We start from the raw sequence: 26135 nt of genomic DNA on the forward strand, positions 1-26135 counted from the left end.
TCAAAAGTAAAGAGCCCTAGGATTTTGTTTCCAAGCTGTGTATTGGAGCTCTTGTAGCATCTGCAAAAGTCCTAACTTTCAGATTGTTGAGGGGGAGAGTTCATCTCGCCTTCATGAGATTAAGAACGCTGACGACGCATAAGGAGCTACACAGCGTGACCAAGAAACAAGCCTTTTGGGTTCTATACTTTTGACAAAGGGTGTACGTGGTCCTACGTTGTGAAAAAGTATCTTTCTTTGAATGCTCAGACAGTTCAGAACGAGCGAGATAGCCAACAAGATTGCTAAACAACTGTTACAAGTTTTGTTTAGTTAGCACACTGGCCATTTCTTGCATTTGTGGCATTGTTTCAGTGTACTATTCTGAAATTACCCATTTTTTATGTTTGATTGGTTTGGGGCTTCTTTTTACCACTGCAAATGTAACCTGCAAGTGGTTGTCTTCCTGCAGGAATGCATGGGAGAGAATTAAAAGTTTGACTTAACCGAAAATGCCATTTGAATTGAATAGCTCTGAAATGCATCGAACACATAGTCACCCAACCAAAGTTTTGAGATTTGCACAATGAACTGGACATATGAACTATCCAAACTTGAATTAACATGACTAGGCTTTTGTTAAGGCCTCTAAAATATTGGCATCTGAGTGCCTTTGTGGGAGCTGAGAGTGTGTGTGCTGCTGTCACAGTAGCTGGCTGCATATTTATATTATGTGTGCTCTTACATGGCCACATTTGTAAAACTGTTTGTGTGCATGGGCTACATGTAAAAGAAATATACATTTGCTATCATGATCAGTGTGGTCTACAGTACACCAGCAATGACTATACTGGGGTTTACAGCCATGCTATGATTCACAGCTTGAAACAAATTGAGACACTATAGGAAATCCTGTTTTTCAATTCAGAACTTAACATTTCTGAACCACCAAATCGCTCTGGATTATATAGTTTCCTCTTATTGTTTGCAAAAAGAATTTCTGTACACCAGTATTTCTTGCTTTTCTCCACCTACATTTGTACAGCAGGGCATGCATCCGTCTTGTAGTATTCTTTAGTTTGCACCATAATGGTGCCATCATTTCAGATTATGCACTTGGCGAGTTGAATGTGGTTCACATGTCTTCTCTGCAGGTGGTGCCCTTGGTGGATGTGTGGCAGCAGTACTTATGCGAGATAAGTTTGTATCTGCTACTGAGATTATCAGCAACATGTCTGATCACCAAAAAGACGAACTTGTCGCCGCTGTACAGCGAGCTTTTGCTGACATCGAAGTTGCAGACGCTGTGGAATTGGTGGCTCTTCTATGTGGTGATATTCATATCAAGAAACGGATTATTCGTGCCATTGTTGATTATTTTCACACCCAGATGCGACTGGAGATCATTGATTGAATATTGGTGCCTTAGGAAACCATGGTGGATGTGCTGTGATGGATGTGCTGTGCCATGGTGGATACTCTTCTTGTCCTGATCTCATGTTCAGCACTGGATGTATATTTGTTTTAAGCAAATTTATATTGTAAAAGTAGGTACTACAACCCTGCTGCTCTTGCACATTTCTTTGCATTACCCTTGAATACATTGAACTGGCTAGTTGGAGGAGGAAATGTCTGCATGCCCCTGCAACTTTATTACTAGTCACGTATGGGTCTTTCAGAATGGTGTTTAGAAGAATGCAGTATGCAGCTTTATTTTTTCTTGCATAAATGATTTGGCATTTAGTGTATAAGAAGTGTGTTTGCTAGAGTGCTGCAAATATGGCAGGAACTTGTAAGAACAAGTTTGAACAAAATTTCCAGATATGCCATGTAAAACAGGGATATTTATTCTGCTTCGCATAAATTTATTTTTGAAAAAGTCATCGAAAGCTGTGAAAGCAATCGTCAGCTATGATTTCATGGAGCCAAAATGCAAACAGCTCATTGCATTCAGCACTGCAATAGCATATTTTTTAACAATGCTGGCAGGTGTACTAAGCTGATAAACAACTTTCAAGTACCCTTTGTGACCTCTTTCATTCGTTTTAATGAGGGTGCTATATATAGTTGTGCAGTTCAGAGTACCGTAATTTCCGGTATACAGTCAGTACCTGGCGTATAACTCTGGAGAGATCAAATGTGGCTAAAAAATAAATTTTTTTACAAGATTATTTGCACCTGGTACAGTCAGTAGATGTTAGGTGTGCAGTCTGCTCATCAAATGCATGTGCACCAACTCGTTAATATTGTCTGCACTGTTGGAGCGAACAAAATGCATTGCTATTATGTTTTAAAGTAGATACGTCACTGTCTTCACTGTTACTCTATATTTGCCACTGGTATCTGTAAGCTGACTTGAGCAAAGCCATTGACAATCAGTTGACAAGGGATCACTTTCCAGGATTCCACTTGCACACTCCAGTGCAGATTCGTGTTCTTCAAAGCCGAGATGGTAGCTGGTGCCAGTGAGTATGCATGCAAGTATTCAGCCACACAATGCCAGCAGAATCGCATTGAAACGGAAAGTTCAGCTAGTTGGTACTGGTTCTGCACGGTTTGAGTGCAAACTTTCCTTTCCTTTTTTTTCTCGGTATTCATCTCTTTGTGCTCGAACCATGCAGAATCACAGTGCAAGTATAGGAAAACTTTGAACTGTGTGGGGCATTTCATGCTGTACTGGATAAAATTACACTGTAGAGCCTGCAACTATAAATAGTTACAAATTGGAAAATTTCAACTTTTAAAAATGTATAGCCCGTGGACGGTGTACTGGAAATGAAACTTCTGTGCTAAACTGGTGTGTTCATTGGTTTATCGTCGTGGAGTGAGCAGTTACAAGTCTGTGATTTTCCATTGTACTTATCTTTTAGTTATGTCAGATATCACTACCTTCAGGCTTTTATCTTGTGCAGTATTTCTGTTACATAGGTAGCAGTAATATTGTCATCTGAACAACCCATTTGTCCACACAAGAATTTAATGGAACTTGTGCTAGCAACGTGTTCGTTGTAATGTGTGGTACACTTGTCAACCTACAGAAGTTGTGTCACAGGACTTGTAATTCTGAGCACGTGCCCAGCCTGGCTCAGTAAATATTCAAAGCTAAAGCAGCAGAAGTTCATGTTATTGCCACAGCTCAGCAGGCAACAAGAATTAACTAACGCTTCCAGGCTTCAACATTACATTGCTACAGGTTAGCTACCAGTACTTAACTACTTTAATTTCTTCAAATGTATGTTGTGTGGGTCATAATGACAATGGTTATGCGAGCTACATAGTATGAATGCATGCTTTTTCTGGGAAAATCAATATTCCGGGAGCTCCATTCAAGGTTTTATGTAATCGATTACTTGAAATTAATTACACTTTTCTGTAGTTTTGTAATTGATTACTTTTTCAAATGGTAACATTTGGGGTAAATCAGTTAGTTTTCCTGTAATCGATAACCAGTAATCAATTACTTCTTTCCAAAAAAAGGCTACCAGGGCGAAGCGTCCACGACGATATGATTGCATCAGCTAGTTCGGCCATGCACGGAGGTGCACATGGTTGCCTGACGTGCTGCGCTTTCTGCGGTCTTTGTTCCTGGTATAGTGGCGCCATCTATGGATGCTTCTTGCAATATGTCCTGCCTAGCTAATTCATTGTAATAAAAAAAACTGCTTTTTCTTGAACTGTCAGAAACAACGCCAAGATGGCATGGACGATGAGAAGCAATACTTGAAGTCTACAGTCTGACGGAAACCTGTCTGGTCGGGATGGTTCATGACGAAAGTAGAAGGTGCCGACCAAAAGAAAGGATAGGATGGCGTTTCGGCAGCAGCATTGTAGACAGTTAAAACCATTCGTAGCAAAGCAGTGACAAAAGTTAAAAAAAAAAGGTGATCCCAGTAAAAGGTTAATGAAGACATGAAAATCGCAGAAGAGACTGCAGGAATCATCTTCCACAAAAAAGAAACTGCCTGCACGTGTCCATCCAGAAATCGCAACGCTTTATCAAGGAGTGAAACCGAGGGTGTGCCGACAAACTTCTCTCCCCTCGCTTTAGAAATAACAAAAGCTTGGCTAATCTCTCGCTCCAATTTGTCTTTGGTGTACTCAAGGAACTTACTTTAGTTCCAGCGTGGTTTACAACCACAGCTCTTGCAATGGTATGCCAAGAAACTGCCGGATTTATTTTTTTACGTTCAAGTTGCGTTCTCTGGCCATATCTTTATAGCATCTGCCTGTTTGTCCAATTTAAACACTATTGCAGGTGAGGGGATCTTATAGATAAATTTGCTCCTGCATTTTGTGTACTTGGTTAAGTGCTTTTCAGACTTTCGATCACCAAGCATTGCACAGACTTTGCCAAGCTTTCACAGGGCATAGAAAACCACATAGATGTGATAACTATTTGCCATGTTCTTAACATTGTGTGACAGCCTACGGAAATACGAAATAATCTGGCTGTTCACTTCATGCTTCACTTTTCTTTCTCTGTTTGTCGTTTTGTAGAGCAGGCTTTCACATATTATGGAAATAAATGCACTTGGGTAACCAGCACTAATTAGGCAAGCCACTTGGTCATCGAAGCTTTGACTCAAAAGGTGCAGCCAAGATTTGGAGAGAGCTGCCTGAAGGTTAGTGCTTGCTACAGCTCGTTCTATCAGCTTAGAATGAGCGCTATCGAAAGGTAGTGCACCATTTTTGGACCTGGGTCAGTACATCCAGCACACATGTGAATCGGAGAACTTGGCAAGGGCATCTAAAAACTGTATCGCGTTGTCAACAGGAAACTCGCAAGTGCACTCGAGTCCACCTGGCAATGTGTTGTAGAGAGAAAGAGAAAGACAAACGGAAAGGCAGGGAGGTTAACTAGGGGGCGCCCGGTATGCTACCCTACACGTGGGAAGGGGAACGGAGGGAGAGATAGAAAGGGGAGAGAACAAAAGGAGATGATCACTTTTCCACGTCCTTTGGCCATTACTTGCAGGGCGCACAGGGCACACACTGATAGTTCACAACCTTGCATTCAGTCCTGAGTCCTTCAAGAACTTGAAAAGTGCCTTCAAAGCTGTCCTCTGCGATAAAGGCTTACACCAAGGACCCCGAATCTTGGCTTCAGTAAGGGGCCGAGGACCTAAACGGCAGGGTATTGCAGCCAGGAGTGCACGCTCACGCTGAAACCGAGGGCACTTTCAAAAAAGGTGTTCTATAGTTTCGTCGCACCTACAGATCTCACACGCAAGAGAGTCTGCCATTGCGATTAAGTGGGAGTAGGCATTTGTGAATCCCACTCCCAGCCACAGGCGACACAACAGCGTAGCATCACAGCGGGAGAGGCCGGACGGAGGACTGAGTTGAAGTGAGGGGTCTAGGCAGTGCAGGCGGGATGTGGAGTTTCCAGGAGAAGACCATGACGCTAAAATCTCTCTTCGGCCAAGCATTCGCAGATGTCTTGCTGCGTCGGCTCTTGTCAATGGTATCTGGACAATGTTGGCACTGCCGTGAGCCGCTCGAGCTGCAGCGTCAGCTGCGTCGTTTCCGACAATGCCAGAGTGTCCCGGTATCCACTGGAAGACGATGTCATTACCCTCTTTCTGCACCTGGTGTTGGAGATGTCTTAATTCGGCTACGAGTTGATCGTGATCGCCATGGCGTAAAACAGCATTTTCGAAGGTTAAAGCAGCCCAACCAGTCGTCCATCCCATCACAGTTCACCCCGGCACCATGGTCTTCCTCTGCGCTGTGTTGTCTGTGGAAGCCATGCGTGCGCCTTACAATTCCGGACATAACGAAAAAATCGAACTTATCAATATCGGCCATTGAACAGTTGGCACTCTACCTACTCCACGCCGCATATTGTGACCGCACACGTGTATACAGATGGTTCGGTCTCAGGTACAAGTTCAACCTACGCCGTGGTCATTCCTGCGAGAGAGACCAGTATTATCCAGCAAACTTCGCATCGGACAACCTCCACCGGGTCAGGATTGGCCGCTCTTTGTGCAGCTGTGCAGTACATCAGTGCACAAATATCCCACAAATGGGCTGTGTTCTGAGACTCAAAAGCAGCCCTACTATGTGTTGTAGATGCGTAGGATTTCAATAGTAGTCACTATGCTGTCTGTTGCCACCTCATGCAAGAAGGCTGAGTAATCGTATACACAGCGGTACACCTTCCTCGCATGTAGGCCAATAACATTTTCTTGAATTATTTGGGTCCATCTCTGACAGGTATACCTTGCCCAGCAGTGGAGCAGCTGAGAAATATTCCGTACTTCTGTACATAAAACTGATCACCCAGGCTGATCGCTATGGATTCTAGATAGAATTAAAGTATACCCATATACTGATCGTAATGAGAGCCGCCACGGTGGCTCAGTGGTTATGGCACTCGGCTGCTGACCCGAGAGATGCGGGTTCGATCCCGGCCGTGGCGGTGGAATATCGATGGAGGCGAAATTCTCGAGGCCCATGTACTGTGCGATGTCAGTGGACGTTAAAGAACCCCAGGTGGTCGAAATTTTCAGAGCCCTCCACTACGGCGTCCCTCATAACCTCAGTCGCTAAACCATACCTGATTGTAATGAAGCACGGCGCTTCATAGAGGACATAGAAATTGGCATCAAAGCTTTGCGCAACTACGAGCTGGTGCACATCTTACCCTCCAGTGCTTACATCGAAAGTGTTCAGTATAGCAGCTGATGTCTTCAGAAGGAAACGTTGCAAAATCAACGATGACAATTTTGAAAAAGAACTCCTGTTAAAATATAACGTAAAAAATAACAAGCAAGCCACTCTAGTTTATTGTAGTTTGAGTGAGTTTGTGGTATGACACTAAAGTTCGAAGAAAAGTAACGCAGTAGTAATGAGTTACTGTTCTGTAATTATGAAGTGAACTTTTTTGGCTGGTAATTGACCTCTGTGATGAGTTAATTTCAGATGGAGTAACTGTAATTGTAGTCAGTTATTTTAAGCACCGTGCACAAGACTGGTCCTAGCTAACCTGAGCCTAGGGCTAAAAAAAATATTAGGGGCAGGCGAGAGAAATCAATTGCATAGTGCTGGCAGCCACCTTGCGTGTCACAGACAATTTTTGTTTCACAATTAATTAAGATTATTTACCTAAATTATGTACTATTGCCTTTAGGCTATGAATGGGACTCGCAAAGTTGGAGAGCAGCTCCAGAAAGCCCCATTTCATTTTGCAGTAAGGAAAGCCTCACCTGTACCTTTTTTCCCAGCTACAAAGAAAGCCCATAAAATAAAATAAAACTCGTCGCTAGCGCATTTGCGCACCACGATCATGCTGCTCTCAACCGTGGTTTGAGCGAGCGAAATCAGCTGTGGCTGTAACTTTCCAGCCCCATTGCAGCAGTAGGGTTATATGTTGGCAATGGTTCCTTCGCCTGCGTCGGCCAGTTGGCGTGCATGGTGGTGCAATATGCAGCATGGTGCAAGTGCAAATGTCATGGTCATGGTGCAGATGTTTTTTCCCAAGCAAAAAGTGCATGTTCTGGAGTACATCAATATACTGAACAGATGTATAATATGTAGTTGGAATCATAGAGTGTTGAGAAGACAGTGGCAGTAAGTGCATCAATTCTAATGAAAGCTATCATTACTAAATATTACTTTGATTGGAGAGCCTTTGCAAATATTTCACCTTATGCGAGGACCCAGTGTGCATAATTCAATATTTTTTTGGGATGAATTTCGTACTCGACAAGCAGTTTTCACTGTTAAATTGTGTATGCTCTTGGCAATGTTTGTTGTATATACTTGTCGCACTGCTGGAGAGGAAACTTATTTTGACCATGTTGCCTGTCATCATTGTGCCTTTAGTGTGACTGGAGCATGCCTTTCATTTTTTGTTTTTTTAGAAAAGTGTCGGTTCAGCCCTTTATGCGAAATGCCCAGACACTTATTGAGGTGCTAGTTTTCCCTTAATATTAATTTATCTTCAATTTTTTTAGGCATTTTATTAAAAATGTCCTTGAGAAGACGAAGTGCCACTCCCAGTTTGTATGCATTTATTGTGATGGAGGACTGCTGTGACTGCTTTAATTCACTTGAACAATGGATATGTTTTGTGTGTGGCATCAGGTGCTATATCTCATGACATCAGCCACCTATCTTGTGAATATTGATGCAGTAAAACAAGTTTCAATTCCCAGCGCTTCCAGAAGCTGGCCACATAAAGGCATCAAAGTATGCCTGCCAACTCTTCTGAATTTTTCGTAATAGTTATGAATTTGTACACGTATTACAATTCTGCGAATCTTGCCTCAAATGATATGGAAAATAAGTTCTTGTAAAAAACATTTGAAATTCTATTTTAAAAAATCACACCGCTGCTGGTAGTGCCTTGCACCGCCATGAGAGAGGAATATGTACCATCTGTGAAATAGCAGCAGCAGCTGGAACAGTGCACACTAAAGCATCGTTAATTCGACCCAGCTAAATAAACATTTATTCCTACTCCCCAGTTCCTGTTAATTCGGATAATGTGGACTGCCACCAGAGTCCTGATAGACGCCTGTCTCGGGGGGGGGGGCTCGTTTATTCAGATGCCCAGGGGCCGACATCGGTCAATGTGGATGGGCTTCTTAAGTGATGCTGTGTTGTGGTATGACCTGCACGACAAACCGGCTGCCTAAATATTTGTCAAGAGGTCTGAACTGCATGTTACATTGCTTCCGGTGTCCCTCTGACATGCACGCAACTGCAGGTGTTTTGACAATCGGTGGGCACCCGGTGATAGGCCGGTAGAGAGTCTGGCCACATAGTTTCGTTTTCAGAGCTTCGCCATCAGCCCCGAGTGGTGGCCACTTATCATGATGTCAGCCAGCCAAGCTACACGCTGTTTAGAACGATTGTGCTGCCGCAGACATTTGTTTATTTATCGAGGGAAGGCATCTTAATTGCCGTTCCGGCAAGGCTGTGAAACCTTTGCACGCTTCCCTCGTTTCTGTCTGTGTGGTACTTCCGTTCTTCCAGTGCACCGAAATCTCGCGTTCGTCACGTGCTGTTCACTGTTTGTGTGTTTCCTCCCGTGTGACGCCACGTGTGAAGAAGCTCCAGCGCTGTCGCATCATACATCGATAGAAGTGATGCAACACGACATTTTAAAAATTGTGTGCTGGCTACCTATTTATCGAAGGAAGGCATCTTAATTGCCGTTCTGGCAAGGCTCTGAAACCTTTGCACGCTTCCCTTGATTCGTCCGCATGGTACTTCCGCTCTTCCAGTGCGCCGAAATCTCGCGTTGTGCTGTTCACTGTTTGTACGTTTTGTCCCGTGCGACGCCATGTGTGAAGAAGCTCCAGCGTTGTCGCATCGTACATTGAGAGAAGTGATGCAACAAGACATTTAAAAAATTGTGTCCTGGCTACCCCCGCTCACCCCGGTTGTGGTTTTACGAATTTGGAAGCCTTCAGGTTGGCAGGTATGATCAAAGTATTCTCATCATGAACTCATCTGCCTTTTTCCAGCAACCGTGCAACTTAGTCTAATGTGTTCAGGGGAAACTCCCAGGTGTAGATTTAAAGCATCCACCCAAATGGAGCCTTACGGCTACAAGGAAAAGTTATTGAGCTTTCTCAGAAAGTTTGCGATTAAAGAAAAATTTGTTCTTGTCCACAGCTCGAACTTGAGACCACTGCATGTCTGTGGCAGTTGCTCTCTCAAGCCAGCAAGAGTGACTAGATAGCAGGGCAAGACCAAGCAGAATCTTGTGCCCCTGGTTGGCCACCCTGTCCCGGCCGATTTTTTCTCTCGCAATACCGGCGCCGCCAGATTTTCTGAACGGACCCTTAACACTGTCACGTTAATATGGTTAGCCTATTGAAATAAATGCAATACATTCTAACCACAAGGCAGCACCTTAACACCAGTGCTCACTTTTAAGGGCAAACAGACCATAAAGCTTATCTCAGTCCAGATTTATCAAACAAATCTGTTAGTGCTGGACACGGTCTAACAATGAGTGGAGCATAGTGCATGTCCATAGGCATTTTATTTCAGTGCTCACAATAGCTGCAGAATGTAACAATACATGGTGTATACATAAAGCCATTATACATGTTTTTATACATATGTATGTATACATAGTGCATTCTTGCACAACAAAATATTTCCAATCGGGAAAACAAATTCAGCTGACACCTCATGCAGCAAAAAGTGGAAGCTATTACTAATTTAGTTTAGGCTCCCGATAACCATACCGTCATGATTGTACACTGCTTAGTGTCTCAAGTACCATCAAGCCTTCCTTATATAAAGTAAACAGCATGTAATATCCTTCACAATTCAGTTATTAACACAGCACCAGGTAAACAATGAAAGTGAGCTGATGCAAAATAAAAAGGCATGTTAACTAAAATGGGCGGTCGAATCTGGTCACATGCTATTAACAAAAGTATGCAACTTTGCACTCCTCTTCGATACAAACAATGGCAGTGTATACATCGAAGATGAGGCAGTTTCCCCAGAAAGAACAAGTTAAATAAATATAAACAAAGCTGTTATCTGGCAGTTTGCAGATATAAAATACTACAGGGCTTCTCGCATTTGTTAAGGCTTTTTTCATATAGTAGTAACTGGGTCAGCAAAAATAGCTTTTTCATACTCATGGCTGTAGTGTTGCAGGCTGTAATGTCATTAGAAAAAGCTGCTCTTTTTGTTGCTATAGCTTAAAGAGGCATCAAGCAAGCATTGCTTGAAATGGTTGCAATGCATGACTGATGAGTTTTTTTTTCTTGGTTAATAAAAGTCCCTCTTGAGTGTGTTGAAAATATGAAAAGATAAATGAATGTGTAGCAACATTGCATTTGAAAACATTGCCACCAATAAAGAAGAAACATATTCCTAGGGTTATCAATCTCCAGGACGTGACCGGTGCAACATGAACCTTCTTTATTGCCAGTAGTGCTGCCAGCGAACGTAGTGCCGCTACCCGCTACAGATGAAACCAGGGTAGAATAACAGTTTTAAGAGAAAAGCATTATCATGTGAGGTATAAAGAAAGGTGCAAGCATATGCTACTGTAACACATAATTGAAGGAGTCCCTGAGATATCTCGGTACAGGTCCAAATTAAGCTTTAATATAGGTATATATATGTATACTTAAACTTGACTCCTTTGTAGATGTGTAGTATGGCTCAAGCAAAATAAATGCATCATAAATGATGGGACAAGAATGCAGGCTTCATTCAATGCAATGCCCAAATAAAGAATGCACTGCGATTCCAGCACATTATTCTATACACAGTTTACCCTGGTTTGTGCAAAACAAAAATCGGAGCCATCAAAGCGAGGACATGTGGATGCACAAGCTATCTTCTAAAGCACTGACAGACTCCACTCATCTTTCGTTTTTTTTTTATTAAGCCTTTGTTATGTTTAACCAATCTTCACCTCCCATGTATGGCAGGTATGCTCATCCCGAAGAGGGACCTTTTCACTGAGTGCACTTCGCTATTCCTTTTGTTAATTATTAAACTGATCACAGCGTGAGGACGTCATACACTTTGCACCAGTCATTACCGCAAGCAATGCCAGAACATGAAAGACTTCCACCATTCAAACACCCAGTGCTCTGTCAATTAACCACACTTTTATGTTCTGTAAATCTCATGGTATCTCAAGTTATTGTAAAGTATCTCTCCCTCTTTTTTTTTTTTCTTGTCAGCCAGGGTTGAACATGCCTGTTATCCATGAAAGAGAATTTGACAAGTCTGCGCAGAATTCCAAGATCTAAAAAGATGGACGAAAATTAAGCGCGCGGGCCTACATCACAGGACACGAGCAAATCTGCAAACTTCTTGAAGCAAGCTCAGTGGCGCATTGTGAAACATTTTGAGCCTGCAACACTGCCCAAGGAAACGGGCTGTGTAACAGGTTTGGGCTGTTGAGAGGAGGCGGGCGGCAGGTAGGGAAGCAGCTGCTATAGAGCAAGCCACAAGGAGACAACACCAACAAGCGCAGCTAACATGCCCCCTTAGGGAGTAGGGGTTTGGGCAAGGGAAAAGGGAGTGGACAAGGGCTGTGCGTCACCGCTCAGGCAGCGCCCCCCCCAGCACTCTTGAGGAAGTTGCCCAGGAAGTTCTTAACAGCGCTGGTAATGAGCTGCTTGACCATGGCATTCTCAGTGATGAGCTTGAGCAGCGCCTGTGGGTCCTTGAAGTCTCCGAATTTGGAGATCGTGCTCTGGATGGTGTCAGCCAGGTTATCTTTCTCCTTTTCCGGCAGCTCCCGAATCACGTCAGCCGCCGGGCGCATCTCCGCCTCCTTTTCCTTTGCGCCGCTGTCTTTGCTGTCCTTGGAGCCGCCACCGAACATGCTTCCTGCACAGATGCAATGCACCCACCATGGCAGTCATTCACACTCTCAGCACTGCTCACATACTGGCTTAAACTATGTCCCTGAAGATTGGTGACCAGTGAAAAAAAAGATGCAGCCTCAAAAATGCACCAGACAACAGTATATTGTGAGAAGTAACTTTTCCTCTGAGCACTGTGTGCATCTCAGTAATGCAAACAGAGGCACTTCTTAAATTTCATACATTTAAAGGGACACTGAGGAGAAATTGAAGTTGGCTTGTATCGATAGAACAGCAGCTCTTGATCACAAAAACGCCGCTCTTACTGAAAACAAAGCTCTTGTAATGTAGAAAATAGCAAGAACCAAAATACAGGTGTCGCCGCCACAGGCCAATCTCGCAAGTACAAGCGTGATGACTTCCTAGGTCAAGAGGCGCCACCTTGAAGGAATTTTCCTTCATGGAATCCACGAATCTCTCAGGCTGGCAAAGGAAGGTTGCGCACCGCTAGCCGTCAGAAATCACGGAGTCTGCGTTTACGTCACGTATCACGCCACTCCGTTCTGAGACGTCATAAGAGTTGCCGTGGCGTCATAAGAGTTCCCCGAGTTTGAATCAGAGCAATGGGAAAAACTTTTTCATCTTCGAATCCAAATTTCTTTGAAATAAATGCATCTTTCACGCCCGGACAAGCGGCAACAAAGCCATGAAATGCCGAACTATCAGATTTTGCTAAAAAAAAAAAATGACAGAGTTCTCCTCAGTGTCCCTTTAACCTGCTCTTGCAAGCTGTCTATGCACAACCAGTATGCATGAAAAAACACCTTGTGGCAGACTTCAGCAAGGGATTTAAGCTGGCAGTATGCCACAAAGTACAGTCTTTGTCAAAACTATACAGTCCAAGGGGTCTGTTTCTAAGCCCTGCAGTGCGGCTCCTCTTGCGCACTCGGGAACCCTAATCTCTCGAATGTGGGAGGAACTCAAATCCTTGATTATCCCAAGCTTAGGACTTCCAAATGTGCTTAAGAGCTCCACTACATGGCTTGGAAGCAAACCCATTGGGCTGTATATTTTTGACAAAGACTGTACATGCCGCAAGAGTAGCAGCCAACTTTTATTTACAAAACCAGCAGAGCCTATGCAGTGTTCTAATTTTTATCACTTGGTCACAAGGTGGGAGGGCATGATCACAAAAAGGATGGCTTTTACTTCTTGAGGGGTCAAGAGTTCAGCTATGTGCACATACTGAATAGGCAACATCACACTATATTCTTCAGTCAATTTGTCACCAAGAGGTTTTCTGCCTGACGCAAGGCGGGGTTTTAGTGAGACTTCTGGCAGTTCTTACACACTTATGAATAGTGATCGGCTTCCTATTACTTGCTGGCCGACTTTCTGTGCTGAAATTTTTCATGAGTGTGCCAGGGAGGCATGAGTGATGTGGCAAAAAGATAGACTTTGGCAGATGCCATGCGAATGTGTTTCGGGTGAACCTGAGTCATTGCCACTGCATCCCGAGATTATTGCAACTGGCAGAAAAGTAGCAATCCATGGATTATGCAGATCCCTAATACACTATCCACATAACAAGCATCAATATTATGCAATGACCAGCCACAGTGCCTAATTGGTAGCTATGATTTTCTGCCACTGAGCACTGTTTTGATGGAGGTGAAATGTAAAAATGCTCATGTAACGAGATTTTCGTGGGCCCAAAAGAACATCAGGTGGTAAATGCATCAATCCATTCATGGCAGTAGTGAATTTGTATAACCAATCAACATTTACTAAGCTAATAGCTGGAAAATTTTCAAAGTGCCTGTTGGATGAATTTCAATGCATCAATTCACACCTGTTTCATACAAAAGCACAAACAGCTACACTGATTAGTGCCAAGCCATAGTCCAGTCGCAGTTGGCCATTAGCAACTGCTTCAGCTACAATTTGTTCTAGACCTGACGCCAGAAAGAGTGCACATGCAATAGATACAATATAGTACCTAGCGTAGACCCAACTTGGCCATGTGGCTTTCCCGGCCATTAGCGGCCGTCGGTTTGGTCGCGCTCAAGATGGGAGCGTTCGCGATATTCAGTTATGAGAGCCGCAACCACCACAAGAAAAAAAAGAAACGGTGCACGCATTCGGCTCTCGCCACCGACAGCGTGGCGAGCCGGAATTGCGGCCTCCCAGCAGTCGTTCAAAAACGAAAAATGGCGACAGTGAATGAGTCGCTGTAGCGAGGGGCTCCGTGTCAATTTCGACCACCTGAGATCCTTCAAGACGTGCGCCGACTGTCCGGTACGAGGAATCGAAGACCACATGTGCGGCGCAGCGTTAATGGATGAAGACACCGCGTAGAAACAGCGCCAGAATGAGTCATATTTAGCGGTCATTATTATTAACCTCAACCTCGCCACACTTTTCGCGATGCGCACAAGCAGCATGACAAGGCGCCAGGTGCACCGCGCTGCCTCCAGTACGTTCCGCGATGCGCTCCAAGATTAACTGACGCACTCCGGAAACGGGCGCTTTTTTATAGGCCACGCGGCCGTTAAAACATGTTGTTGCTCCACCTTGCAACGCCGGAAGCCGCGCTCGAACGCTTTGGCCGCCTGTACGCTTGGCACGAAAGGAAACGGTCCAACAATGGACGGAGCCACTACGCTGTCGTGCGCCCCACAACGCCTGTCGCGCAATGTCGCCACTGCTCGGTCTTGCACCTACTGTGCATGAGTATCTGTACAGTGCCACAAAACGCACACGCTTTTAGACATCTGAAACTGCACGGGGGCCGGGTGCAGCCGGGCTACGCGCGAAGTCGTCTCTCAAGGTCGCACAGCTCCCGCCACGGCGGTTTTCCTGGACAATTAGCGCTGACGTGTAGGCGCCATACCTGTGCAAGCCGCTAACTTCCTGCACAGAATGTATGCATCTGTGATCAGCCAAACGCTGCTCAACTTGACCACGACTAACCATGCGTTGCGAGCAAACAATGAGCAGTCGTATTTACGGGCGCTCGCGTACCGTCACAGGTCACGATGAAAAGCCAATACCAAGTGGCCGATGGGCCCAGACCTGGGAACAACGAGACAAAACCTTTGTGGGGTGAGACTGCACGTCTGCACGTGCCGCTGAAGGAGATACAAGAGCTTCACAGCTGACAGGTGCGCAAGAGAAACGAAAAAAAATAGAGCTGTAAAAACAGGAAATTTCGAAAGACGCGCTTCGGGAAATTAACGACGCCACTGACAAATTGAACAACACTGTTCAACAATAAGATGAAAAGCGACACACTTCCTTGCGTTCAGATTTGAAATGTAACTAGAAATGCGTTTATATTTCGAAATAAACAGACATCGGGCGTACCTGCGTCCCAAAGCACATTTGCAGCTGCGAACGTGAATTATAGTTTTACAGCTCCTTTCCTACAGTGATGGCCTTTCCTTTTTTTCCATAACCTCTTCCCTCAAGCATAGTTGCCATTCAGCATCTGATAAGAGCTACAATTATCGGCATGCTCCGCGGCAGCTGTGACGTAGCGATACTTCGATGAAATCGGTCGAGTAACTTTTTTTTATTTTCGGTGTTGAGCTGGTTCGCACTTGCACGTGTTTAATTATCGCGTTCGCAGAAGATCGTGCTTCGCCTCAGAAAGCGCGTGCTTCAGAACCGTCGAACGAGAGCTAGGCCTCTAGGCCAGTGTCAACTCGCCCACACGCTTGGACGCGACGTACGCCGCTGACCAGCCCAACGCGGTTCGGCACAGGAATAGTAAAGGTACGTGAGGTCTCTACGCTTTCCCCTAAGACGCTATACTTGGCGTGGGCATCGATCTGTCCATCACATAACCTTATTCGACGCACGCTTGCCGATGCACCGCTAGCGGAGACGCGGACGCGTCTCTGCCTCCGCCGGTGCCACAGTCCCAAGAAATATTGGCGAGGTTCGGTGCTAAGCATTAGTCAAAGGCCATATCTGATAGCTCGCTTCGCTCGTACGTCCCATGTAATCAAAGTACGCCATGGCCTGCGGGAAGACATTGACGCGTTGGACCCTGCCGTACTGCCAAATGCCCTTGTGTGTCGGTTATCTAGACGCAGCAGGACAGACGTCGCTGCAGTTTGGTCAACGTGCATTCCAGCGTTTCGCAAAGCATCGCTGCATGCGGACGACAGTGAATCCCGGTTCTGATCTTGCCGATTGCAGTAGTCGGACGCAATATGGCGTTGAGCTGTTGTCATGGTGTAGCGGTCGGTCGCCTGTCAGCCATCTGTGATGTCAGATGCAAGCTAGAAAGACTAGCAAACCACTAGGTCATCGCCGCGGTGGCCAAGTGGTTTGAGCATCCGCCTCGCGTGCGAAAGGTGCGGGTTTCGATCCCCAGTGCCGCCGGGCAATTTTTGGAGTGATTAATATTAGAGTTTTACCTCCGTATTCTTAAACAGACCTCCACTTGGAATTTCACTCGAGTTGCTCCTCGAAGCCCGTTTCGTGCTTCTTAGAATATTCCGCTTTACGTTCGGTCAACATGGTGGCGCCCGTCGATGCGGGGCCTCTCACTTAACCACCGATTCGTTGTCGCCGCCGCTGTGTCCCACGTTGACGGCTAACTAAAGGCGCACGAAGCTTTCGCTCTGTCTGAACTTGCCTGACCCACAAAATTTTATCGATAAAACATGGCAGATTTTCAGATTGTTTCCGTGTTTACAGAGCTGCTAGGCTTAGCGAGTACGTGTCATTTGACGTCGGAAAGCGCGGAAGGTTCAAACGACCTACTGTGGTTCAAACAGGAAGAGGAGAGGGAGTCCCACCTAGTACGAGAAGGGCTAGAATGATAGGGTCAGCAGGCTGGGGCAGGCTCGCGGCAGACATTAGGGCCCTGATGGGATTGGTAGATAAGAATGGAAAGAGGCAAGAAAATTAAAATACAAAGTATTGAGGCAAGCCTAGGCTGGCTCATGCGCACACTTCACGAGGAGGGTGTCATTGGAGCAGATAGGGGTAGACACAATGGCGAACAGAAATAAGAGCGGAAAAACTGCCGGCTGCGTCGTCTGGCAGTGGAACTATCAGGGATACCCAGGCAAGAGGGTGGTCTTGCAACAAATCCTTACTTCACATGCAGCTACTCCTTAGTGATTGCTCTTCAGGAGACCAACACGCAAAAGGCTGGTCTCAAAGACTGCATATGCTTCCAGAGTTCCAAAGATGCGAAAGCCAGAGTTGCCACTCTGGTTGGGCATAATACTGCAGTTACGCGACATCCTACGGACGGGGAGATGGAGGTGGTTTCTAACCGAAATCCACTCCAGCAACCAGGAAAGGGAGAACCTTTTTGTACTTAACATCTATAGCTCCCCTAGGCAGAGGGAGGCATCCTTCACCCCCCTCTTCAAAAAGGCACTTAAAATTGCGGGAAATAGCAAGCTCCTCATATGTGGGGATTTTAATGCACCGCATCCTGAATGGGGCTATAACAGTCACTCCACCAAAGGAAAGACTCCTAGAGGCCATCCTAATCAATTGGATATCTATCTAATGGACCCAACAGCACCCACTAGATCTGGGAACAGCATCAATAAACACGTCTCCAGATCTTACTCTAGCACACAGATGTGGCAATGTGGAATGGAGGAACACTGGAGAGAACTTCGGTAGTGATCATTATGTGCTGGAGATCACCACTGTCTTCAACCAATGAGCCCGCAAAGTCAGCAGAAAAATCACTGACTGGGATAAATTCCGAGAAATTAGGCAATCCTTGGAAGTTAAAGCTTGGCCTACTCTCAAGGCATGGCAGAGGGGACTTAATAAAGATCTAAGGGAAGCAACAGATACTATTTAAGACACCCTAGTGCTGCCCCGACTAAACAGTCAACTGGCCAATCTCCAGAGTAAGAAAGCGGATCTGGAAAGGGAACTGAAAAGCCAACAATGGAATTGCAATATATTAGGAGAGAAATTGTGAGGCTAACCAAAAGCATAGAAAAGCACGGCGCTGATCTGTGCAAAAAGAACTGGGTGGAGATGTGTGATGAGCTTGGATCTGTATGAGCCTATCCAAAATCTGGGCCATTCTCAGGTATACAATTAATCCAAACAAATCCAAGAGGGATACCAGGCTAAACAAAACCAAAATCGGGCATAATTTTAAAGGGAGTAATGAGGACCTGCTAGATAAGATTCGCAAAACCTATGTTTGTCAAGACCCAGGCTCTCCACTACTGGAATATGAAGGCGGAGAAAAGGGAAGCATTGATTCTCCATTCAAAATTGCAGAGGTGTGGGCAGCGTTACAGGAGACCTGAAAAGGAAATCTGCTCCAGGTCCTGACGGGATCACCAACACCACTCTGAAGAACTTGGATGATAATTCTATCTCTTTTCTAACTGAGCTAATGAACAAGATTTGGGATGGGGAGGTCTTACCGGAGGAATGGAAAGTCTCTAAATTAGTACTTATCCCTAAGCCAGGCAAAAGTCTTGATCTGGGCAACATGAGACCCATCTTTCTGATATCTTGCTTGGGCAAGCTCATGGAAAAGGTGGTGCAGACAAGAGTCTCGCACAACATGGAGAGCGAGGGACTCTGGCCTGTTGAAATGGTAGGCTATAGACAGTGTCTTAGCGCAGAGAACGTTATGTTAAGGCTTAAACATGATATACTTGTTGATCCCGATGGAACTAAAGGGGCAGGGCAATCTTGGGGCTGGATCTTGCAAAAGCCTTCGATAATGTTGAGCATAGAGCGGTCCTTCAAGGCCTCAGTGAGCCCGGGGTAGGCACAAAGTGCTTTAACTATGTCAAGATTCTTAAGCAATCAAAAGACCACTATAAGCTTTGTAGGGCTCTCCTCAAAGCAGATTGGGCTCAGCTATAAGGGGACCCCTCAAGGTTCAGTCCTCTCTCTAATGCTCTTCAATTTTGCCATGAGAGGTCTATCCCACAAACTAAATAAAATTTAGGGGCTGAAGCACAGCATTTATGCCGATGATATAAAGCAGGGAACGAACGCTGACATCTCATACAGATTGCAGGCAGCGGCAGAGGTAGTTGAAAACGATGCTCTGTAGAGAGGGCTTTCCTGCTCCCCTCAAAAATCAGATCTTCTCGCTTAACACCAAAGACCAGATGAAGAAAGAGACTCTCCTCCCTCACCTATACGGCCCGACAAAGGTTGCCGTTGGTGGTAGGTTAGTACCTAGGGTTGATACTATAAGAGTCCTTGGATACTTTCTCTAGAAAAACGGACGTAACACAACCACTATCAAGAAGCACCCATGTCACCCAGGTCATAGGTATCTTTAGGTGGATCTCCCTCAGAAACAAAGACCTGCAAGAGCACTGTCTCCTGAGATTAGTACAAGCATTCATAATAAGTAGGATTGCATACGCGACTCCATTTCTGAATCTTAGTCAGCAAGAAGAGGAGAAAATAGACAAGTTAATACAAAATGCATAAAAAAGCCCTCGGCATTCCACCGAACTCAATGCAGAAACTGCTTAGTATGGGAGTCCACAATACCTGTTCGGAGATCACCAGGGCAATAAGAGAAGCACAAATTTGGAGGCTTAGCTCCTCAATAGCAGGCAGGCAGATCCTAAATGACCTAGGGGAGAGCGAGAGGAAACCCCCGTACACTGCAGAGCTAATCCCCTTAGACATACGGAAGCATCTCAGAATTGCCAGTATACTTAAGAATATGCACCTGGAGCATGATAAAAAAAGAAGACAGAGCTCAAACAATGATGAACAATCTTGCCCGGCACCCGCCGGTTAACATAGCCTTCTGCGATGCAGCCTGTGGGTCCAATGGCGCCTCTGTCATTGCCACCGTTGATGGGAATGGGGAGAAAATGACTGTAGCATCGATTAATACTAGGAATGCGTTAGTGGCAGAAGAGGTGGCTATTGCCCTAGTGTGCGTCAGTACCAAAGCCAAGATCATCTTGTCTGACAGTAAGGCAGCTATTCACAACTTTTGTATGGGGGTGGTCTCCAGTCAAGCCACCAAATTAATAAAAAGATACCCCTCAAGCAGAGAGGTCTCCCTCATATGAATTCCTGCTCATGAGGGCATACTGGATAATGAGGCTGCTCACAGCCCCGCCTAATCGGAGCGCTCATATGTAGCGCTGGGGCCTGCTATTTCCTTGGGGGCCCCCATGACTTGGGGTCCCCTAATCTAAAACTCCCTATTGACTGCTTCGGTTCGCCCACTGAAATGCGCCGTAGTGGATACAAGCTTTGCCCTGGCTTGGTGCTTGCCTTTTCAGTGGTGAAACGCTTGGGAAAAGGGTATTTGGCCTACCCTTCCCTTCGGTACGGACCGTTGATGCATCGAAGCTCAAAATCTGTCACGTTCAGTAAACCCCATTCGTGGTCCTTTTTCTCATAAGTGCCTGTTCAAGCTCCTTTCCCAGGCCATCCACTCAGGAAAGCCGAGCACCAGTCCGGGAAATGGCTCATTCGTACCGTATTGAGGAAGCCGATATACTGGTGCCCGGCCGGAAGCGGGAGTCGCACCCATCACATACCGAAGCCGGAACCTTTCATATCAGATAGTGTGTCACAGCACTAACGCAATGCTGATGTCTAATTCCTCAGTCTAATCATTCGTGCACATGTTTTTATCAGAAAATAAATGTATGGATTGCCCTGCGCACAATTATATTTAGGTATAACTCTGAAAGAGGGAGGGAAGGGCAATAGCTAAAGTTTTGATACTTTGCAATGTACCTGTCTTCTTGCGGTTTGCCTGGCTATGCCACTGCCACAATCATCTGAACTTGATTGCTGACATTATCCTAGGTAGCATTCCTCCATAATATCAGACTCGAGCAGCCTTGAAAGAGCACATGCTGCATGTTTTCTGTTTGCACTCGGCTGACAGTGCAATCTGGTAGCGCAGCACACTGATTCAATCCACGCATACACACGTTCCCAATCAGTGGAGAGCACATTTTTTCCACGGAACTCTGGTGGACAGCTTTACCTAGCGAGTAGTATATGCAGCTTTTAGTGCAGTGAACTGCTGGCAAATATTCCCGCCAGCCATACCAATCGGGACGCCCTTTCAAAAGGAAGTCCGGCCGTTCCACCTGACGCCAACAATGAGTAGTTATTCAAATGGCGCGGAGTTTTCTATGCGACTGAGAGGTACGCAACATGTTTCTGGCATTTCGGGAAACTCTGTGCCCGGTAGGCGCCCCTACAGATAGCCGGTTGTTTGGCTCTGGAAGGGAGTCACGAAAGTCCTGGAGATGTATTTTATGGCCACAACACTGAGCTTCCTGATACGGCGACGGCAGACTGTCAGGGAGCCTCACCTTGTTTGCACTGAAGCTCCTAACAAAGGAGTGTGCAGTCGGTGAAGCAAAAATTTGGTGATTTCACAGAATGACTGCCTATAGTGCATTAATGACGCACAAAGAAAGCCAGGAACCTTTCGTTCGCGTTAATATGTGGGTTCAGAACTAGGCGGTCACTTGTTGGCTATCGCGTTCCCGCCTGTTTCGAGTGGCCGGCATATGCGCAGAGGCTGGACAATTCGCGTCCAAGCAAAAGAAAATTCTCATTCCATTTCAGCGGCTCTGGCCTGCCACCGATGATGAAAGCCGCGACTGGAAGCACCGCAGACTCCTTTCCTGCATCTCTGCTAAAACCGGCTGACCATAGCGTAATGCACTCGGATAGGCTGATCGGAGATTGTTTGCTTTGCGAACTATGGTGACCGGTCTCAAGGAAATGAAGCAGGGGTCGCCAGTAATCCAGAGCTGCTGCTCCAGGGACTGAAAAAGAAGGGGGGGTGGAAGTGGGACGTGGATGTACAGGGTTTGCTTCTGGGCCGTGCAGTGTAACTTCTTTTGCATCGCGAACGTTCAAATCCATTTCTTTCGGAAGGCGCGAGGAACTATTGCCGTTACCCCTCCAAGACTTGGGACTTCCTGCGATTCTAGAGAGCGCCCCGCTGAATGGCTGGGATTCTAGAATGCCCCGCGGAAAAAAAAAAAAATTGGTTTTTGGGGAAAGGAAATGGTGCAGTACCTGTCTCGCATATCGGCGGACACCTGAACCTTCCTGTAAGGGAAGGGGTAAAAGAGGGAGTGATAGAAGAAAGAGGTGCGGTAGTGGAGGGCTCCGGAATAATTCGACCACCTGGGGATCTATAACGTGCACTGACATCGCACAGCACACAGGCGCCTTAGTGTTTCGCCTCCATCGAAACTCGGCCGGCACACAGAAATTGTTCTTGTGCACAAATTTACCCTTTCATATACCGGAACTATCTACGCATGACGGGTGGCGGCTGCAGTTTCCCATTCCCTTGAAGCATAGCGGAAAAATATAGATTCCTGTCGCTCGAAGCATCTAGTCCAATGTTTCATAGCACTGCTGACTCGTGCAAGCCAACGTGCAAGTTTAACAAATTTGGTTAACCTGCTGGTTTAACATCCCTCGGACATAAACAGCATTTTAAAAGCAACCATTTATTCTGTAACTAAAACGCTTTTTACGGCGCTTTCCTTTCCCGAATGCTGGACGGAAGATTCACACGTCCAAGACTGTAGTGACGATTTCATTCGTTGGTTAGCTTCCGAGAGTACGGTTGGTTGCGCGAAAGCTTTTCTAACGGCCACTTTTTTCGAGACAAGTGGCAAAAGGGTAGCCTACAGGCCGAATCCCTCTCTATATTACCGCTGGGCCGGCCGATTCGTGACCAGAAATTAAAAAAAAAAAACAATTGAACGCGGCGACGTATGCTCTCCGGCCACCCGGTTTGAATCTCTTCCACGATCTGCTGTGACTCAGCGTGCGAGACTTGGCCCGCCTCGATACGGAGACTTGAGGCCCGGATAGCGCCCGAAGAAGCGCCGCTCAGCCAAATGAGCGGCACGCCCCTTATCTTGCACGTTTATCGCCGAAAGCCGGCTCTTTCGCCACGGAGAACGGAATGCGCAGCTGGGGGCCATTCCGCGTGCCTCGGGAAGTTACGTGGACGGCATATGGTCGTTTCTCTCTCCTCCATGACCTTGCCGGGTAACAGACGCATGTGCTACGGTACGGCTTGGCGGACAGTGAAAAGCGCGCAGGCGGGCACTCGCAACGCGTGACTTTTGAGCGTTAGAACGCAGGGCATCAAAATAACTGTGATCAATATACGTGGAACTGGTGATGCAGCTTTAACGAGGAAGTATCTAGAACTTCGAGGCGGCCCTTAAATGTTTACGGCGTATACAGGAATATTTCGCCCGTATGACTTGGCTGGGACACTTCAAACCCGCCTCTACGGGCCGCGCCTTAGGTCAAGTCGTGGTCGAGGAGCGCTGTAATGTGACCACTTCGACTTTTACACCTCAACCCCTCGCAGCACCATCTCTTGAGGATCCGCCCTTCGACAAATTCCATTGCAGCATTGTGCATGATATAGATTGACCCGCAAACCGCTATTATCGACAGAGGCAGTCGAGCAGATCTGCTCCACATAACTGGTATCGCGTAATCGCACTCACGTCGAGTATTTCAGCGCCGACATCTCCATGGCAACCGCTGCCGAAATTGCACCGTGCGAGCACAAGGCGCATACATTTGTTACCAAGAGAGACAGCAGAGACTTCCAGGCTGGAAGTAATGACACTCCAACTGGCAGCAATGCACACCAATAGCATACGCTCCTTTCGACTGAAGCGGGAAGAAAAACTAAAAATGTGCAGTGGTCGATGCGCTCTCGTCTGTCATTAAAATGGAACGTCTCTTCTGGGGCTGGGAGCGCACGTCGAGGCGGCGGCGTTGCACCGCGTGGCTTCTATTACTCTTTTCTCACTTAAAAAAAAAAAAAGCCTATTTAAGGGGAGGTGCAAGGGAAAACAATTTTTTTCGTCGCGGAGGGCGCGTGGTGATCACGTCGTATCTTTCAGCTCCACCACCCTACAACGTGCCTCGCAGCTTAATATTTAGCGGACGGGGTGGGCTCGAAGAACATCTCTTCTATATACAATGATAGATATACAATATTGCATGGGGCTTAAATGCAACTGGAAACACTAAATAAGGCTGCCCCGAGACCTGACGCAGCTGTGGGTCAGGATTCCTGAACGTGGAGAAGCGAGGCCGCCGGAGATAACTGGGCGTGTCCGCACCGGTGATTCTGCTGTCGGCTCCGTGGCCAGAACAGAACCGCGTCAGAAACACGGTGCTCATCTATCTGACCCTCAGCAGCATTTTCTGGGCCTTGTGCGACAAAAATTATCCAGTAGTTCTCATTACAAACGCAGCCAGTTAGCTCGTGCGCTCATGCCAAGGTCACGGAAATTGCGTCGATCTGCCAGCTCATAACATCGCGCAGCATGCCCCAGCGGCTGCCAAATTCAATCGCGCAAACCTCTCGTTTGCAAACTGCCGGCCGCGCTGCATCAAAGAGCTTGAAATCGCAACAAGGTACGAACCGAATGGGCCCAGCTTGTTGAGCACCTTGCCACCGATGGCTGATCCCGCGCTCTTAGCGAGGTTCTTCTTGGAGTCATCGTCTCCAGAGACTGCGACTTTGATGTTCTCATCAGTGCAGAGCTGGCAGAGGATGTCCTCCAACTCCTTGGTGCTCAGCTTGTCGAGGTGGGCCATGTCTAACGCTGGGAAAACTGACAGGAAGGCGTCAACTGCAAAGAGCTGCTGCGGGCGTACAACCGAACTGCTCGGAGAGCGCGGAGGAATCAATTGGCCTTGACACAAAAACTGCGCCAATGCGGCAGCAGAAGGCGCCCGGAAAAGACTAGCTTGTTTTGTTTGTGAAGTTTGTGCCGCTGGGACTCCTGAAAGGAAAAAGTTTATTCGCAAGGAAATACAGTAATTGATGGTTAAAATAAATATAGGTTTTACGTAAATTATTATCCTTAATTTTGACCAAATCAATTCACAAAATTTTATACGTCATTTCCGTCGAGAAGTGCGCTTCCGGAAACTATTTTTTTTTTCCTTTTCTGCTTCGTTTCTCTTCTCCGGCCGCTCTCTCCGCTTTTCTGTTTCCACCGTTGTGTTTTCGCCGCCATAAGTGAGCTCCAGGGAGCGTGCGTCATCACGTGACCTACGATCAGCTGGTCGACGCCGATTGGTTGCCCAGGGCACTGCCGGCCAATCGTAGCGTCCCCCCTTGACAACTCTCTAGCGCTCGGCAACAACAACAATAGCAAAAAGTTGCCTCAGCTGTGTGTTCACTGTGTAAGGATCGCTAGCAGGGCGAAACGCTTTGTTGTAGCACTCAATCGCGTCGTTTTACTGGTGCTCAATGCATTTTAAGTTCTCCTGCTGACCACCGTCCACCGTCGGCCACCGCCAGCTACACCATTTTGACAAGGGTGAGCCTGTGGGATTTGCGTTTGCCTGTAACGACTCGGAGGTGACCGCTGCAGTTACTTGGGTCAACCAAAGGTCTAACTTGGTGATTTTTATCGCAGTGCTTTACATCATACATTGATTTCGGCCGCCCAATGGTCCCTCGATTGTCTTCCCTCTTCAGGATGTTAAAGCTCTTGTCGTGGTTTGGGCAGAATTCAGTTTTCGCGCTACTATTGAAAGGTGCATGGTTTTGTCGCTTGATTGTTTGTTTACACGCAGTGCTGTGTTTTCTAGCAGTGTCACAGTGCCCTTAAAATATAATCGAAATCAGAATGCAGGCCTTTCCTCCCTCGAGCGTCTGTTCCAACGCCGTCCGCGGTTGGTTCCGCGCGGAGAACGCCAATGGATTAGCCCCGGAGCAGCTCAGCTGCTGCGGGGGTAAGAAGGGGGTTCCGGGGCGTTCCCAGTTTGCGAGGGTCCGCGCAGCCAGCCTTGGCGAGCGTGCTGCCCAAACAG

The 26135-nt window shown here is 46.5% G+C and overlaps 3 protein-coding genes across 5 annotated transcripts in view; 2 read left to right on the forward strand and 1 right to left on the reverse strand.

The window, feature by feature from the left end:
* LOC144113333 (protein C19orf12 homolog) overlaps positions 1-11702 on the forward strand; it is a 24861-nt gene extending 13159 nt beyond the window's left edge. For both annotated transcript variants that reach the window (XM_077646341.1, XM_077646342.1), the window contains exon 3: positions 1134-11702. In XM_077646341.1, coding sequence (XP_077502467.1) covers positions 1134-1393 — 260 coding nt within the window. In that variant the 3' untranslated portion in view covers positions 1394-11702. The remainder of the gene's footprint in view (positions 1-1133) is intronic.
* LOC144113332 (uncharacterized) lies at positions 9964-25337 on the reverse strand. The gene is made up of 2 exons (XM_077646340.1): positions 24734-25337; positions 9964-12312 (listed from the first exon to the last, which is right to left on the reverse strand). Exons 1-2 carry the CDS (start codon positions 24906-24908, stop codon positions 12026-12028), a joined length of 462 nt encoding a protein of 153 aa, XP_077502466.1. The 5' UTR covers positions 24909-25337; the 3' UTR covers positions 9964-12025.
* TP53INP (Tumor protein p53 inducible nuclear protein) overlaps positions 15667-26135 on the forward strand; it is a 37940-nt gene continuing 27471 nt past the window's right edge. The window contains exon 1 of one of the 2 annotated variants that reach the window (XM_077646332.1): positions 15667-16064. The gene's annotated coding sequence lies outside the window, so the exon portion shown is untranslated. Of the gene's footprint in view, positions 16065-25501; positions 25640-26135 lie in introns of those variants that run through there. The other variant, XM_077646331.1, reaches the window with a different exon arrangement.

Source organism: Amblyomma americanum, chromosome 1 (genome assembly GCF_052857255.1).
Source record: "Amblyomma americanum isolate KBUSLIRL-KWMA chromosome 1, ASM5285725v1, whole genome shotgun sequence".
Classification (NCBI taxonomy): Eukaryota; Metazoa; Arthropoda; class Arachnida; order Ixodida; family Ixodidae; genus Amblyomma; species Amblyomma americanum.

Bases quoted from the DNA above. Each gene is read 5' to 3' on its own strand.
- LOC144113332 (XM_077646340.1), bottom strand. From the start codon at position 24,908: ATGGCCCACCTCGACAAGCTGAGCACCAAGGAGTTGGAGGACATCCTC. The intron at 12,313-24,733 runs GTTCGTACCTTG...GCATCTGTGCAG, and splicing joins CAACAAGCTGGGCCCATTCG to GAAGCATGTTCGGTGGCGGC.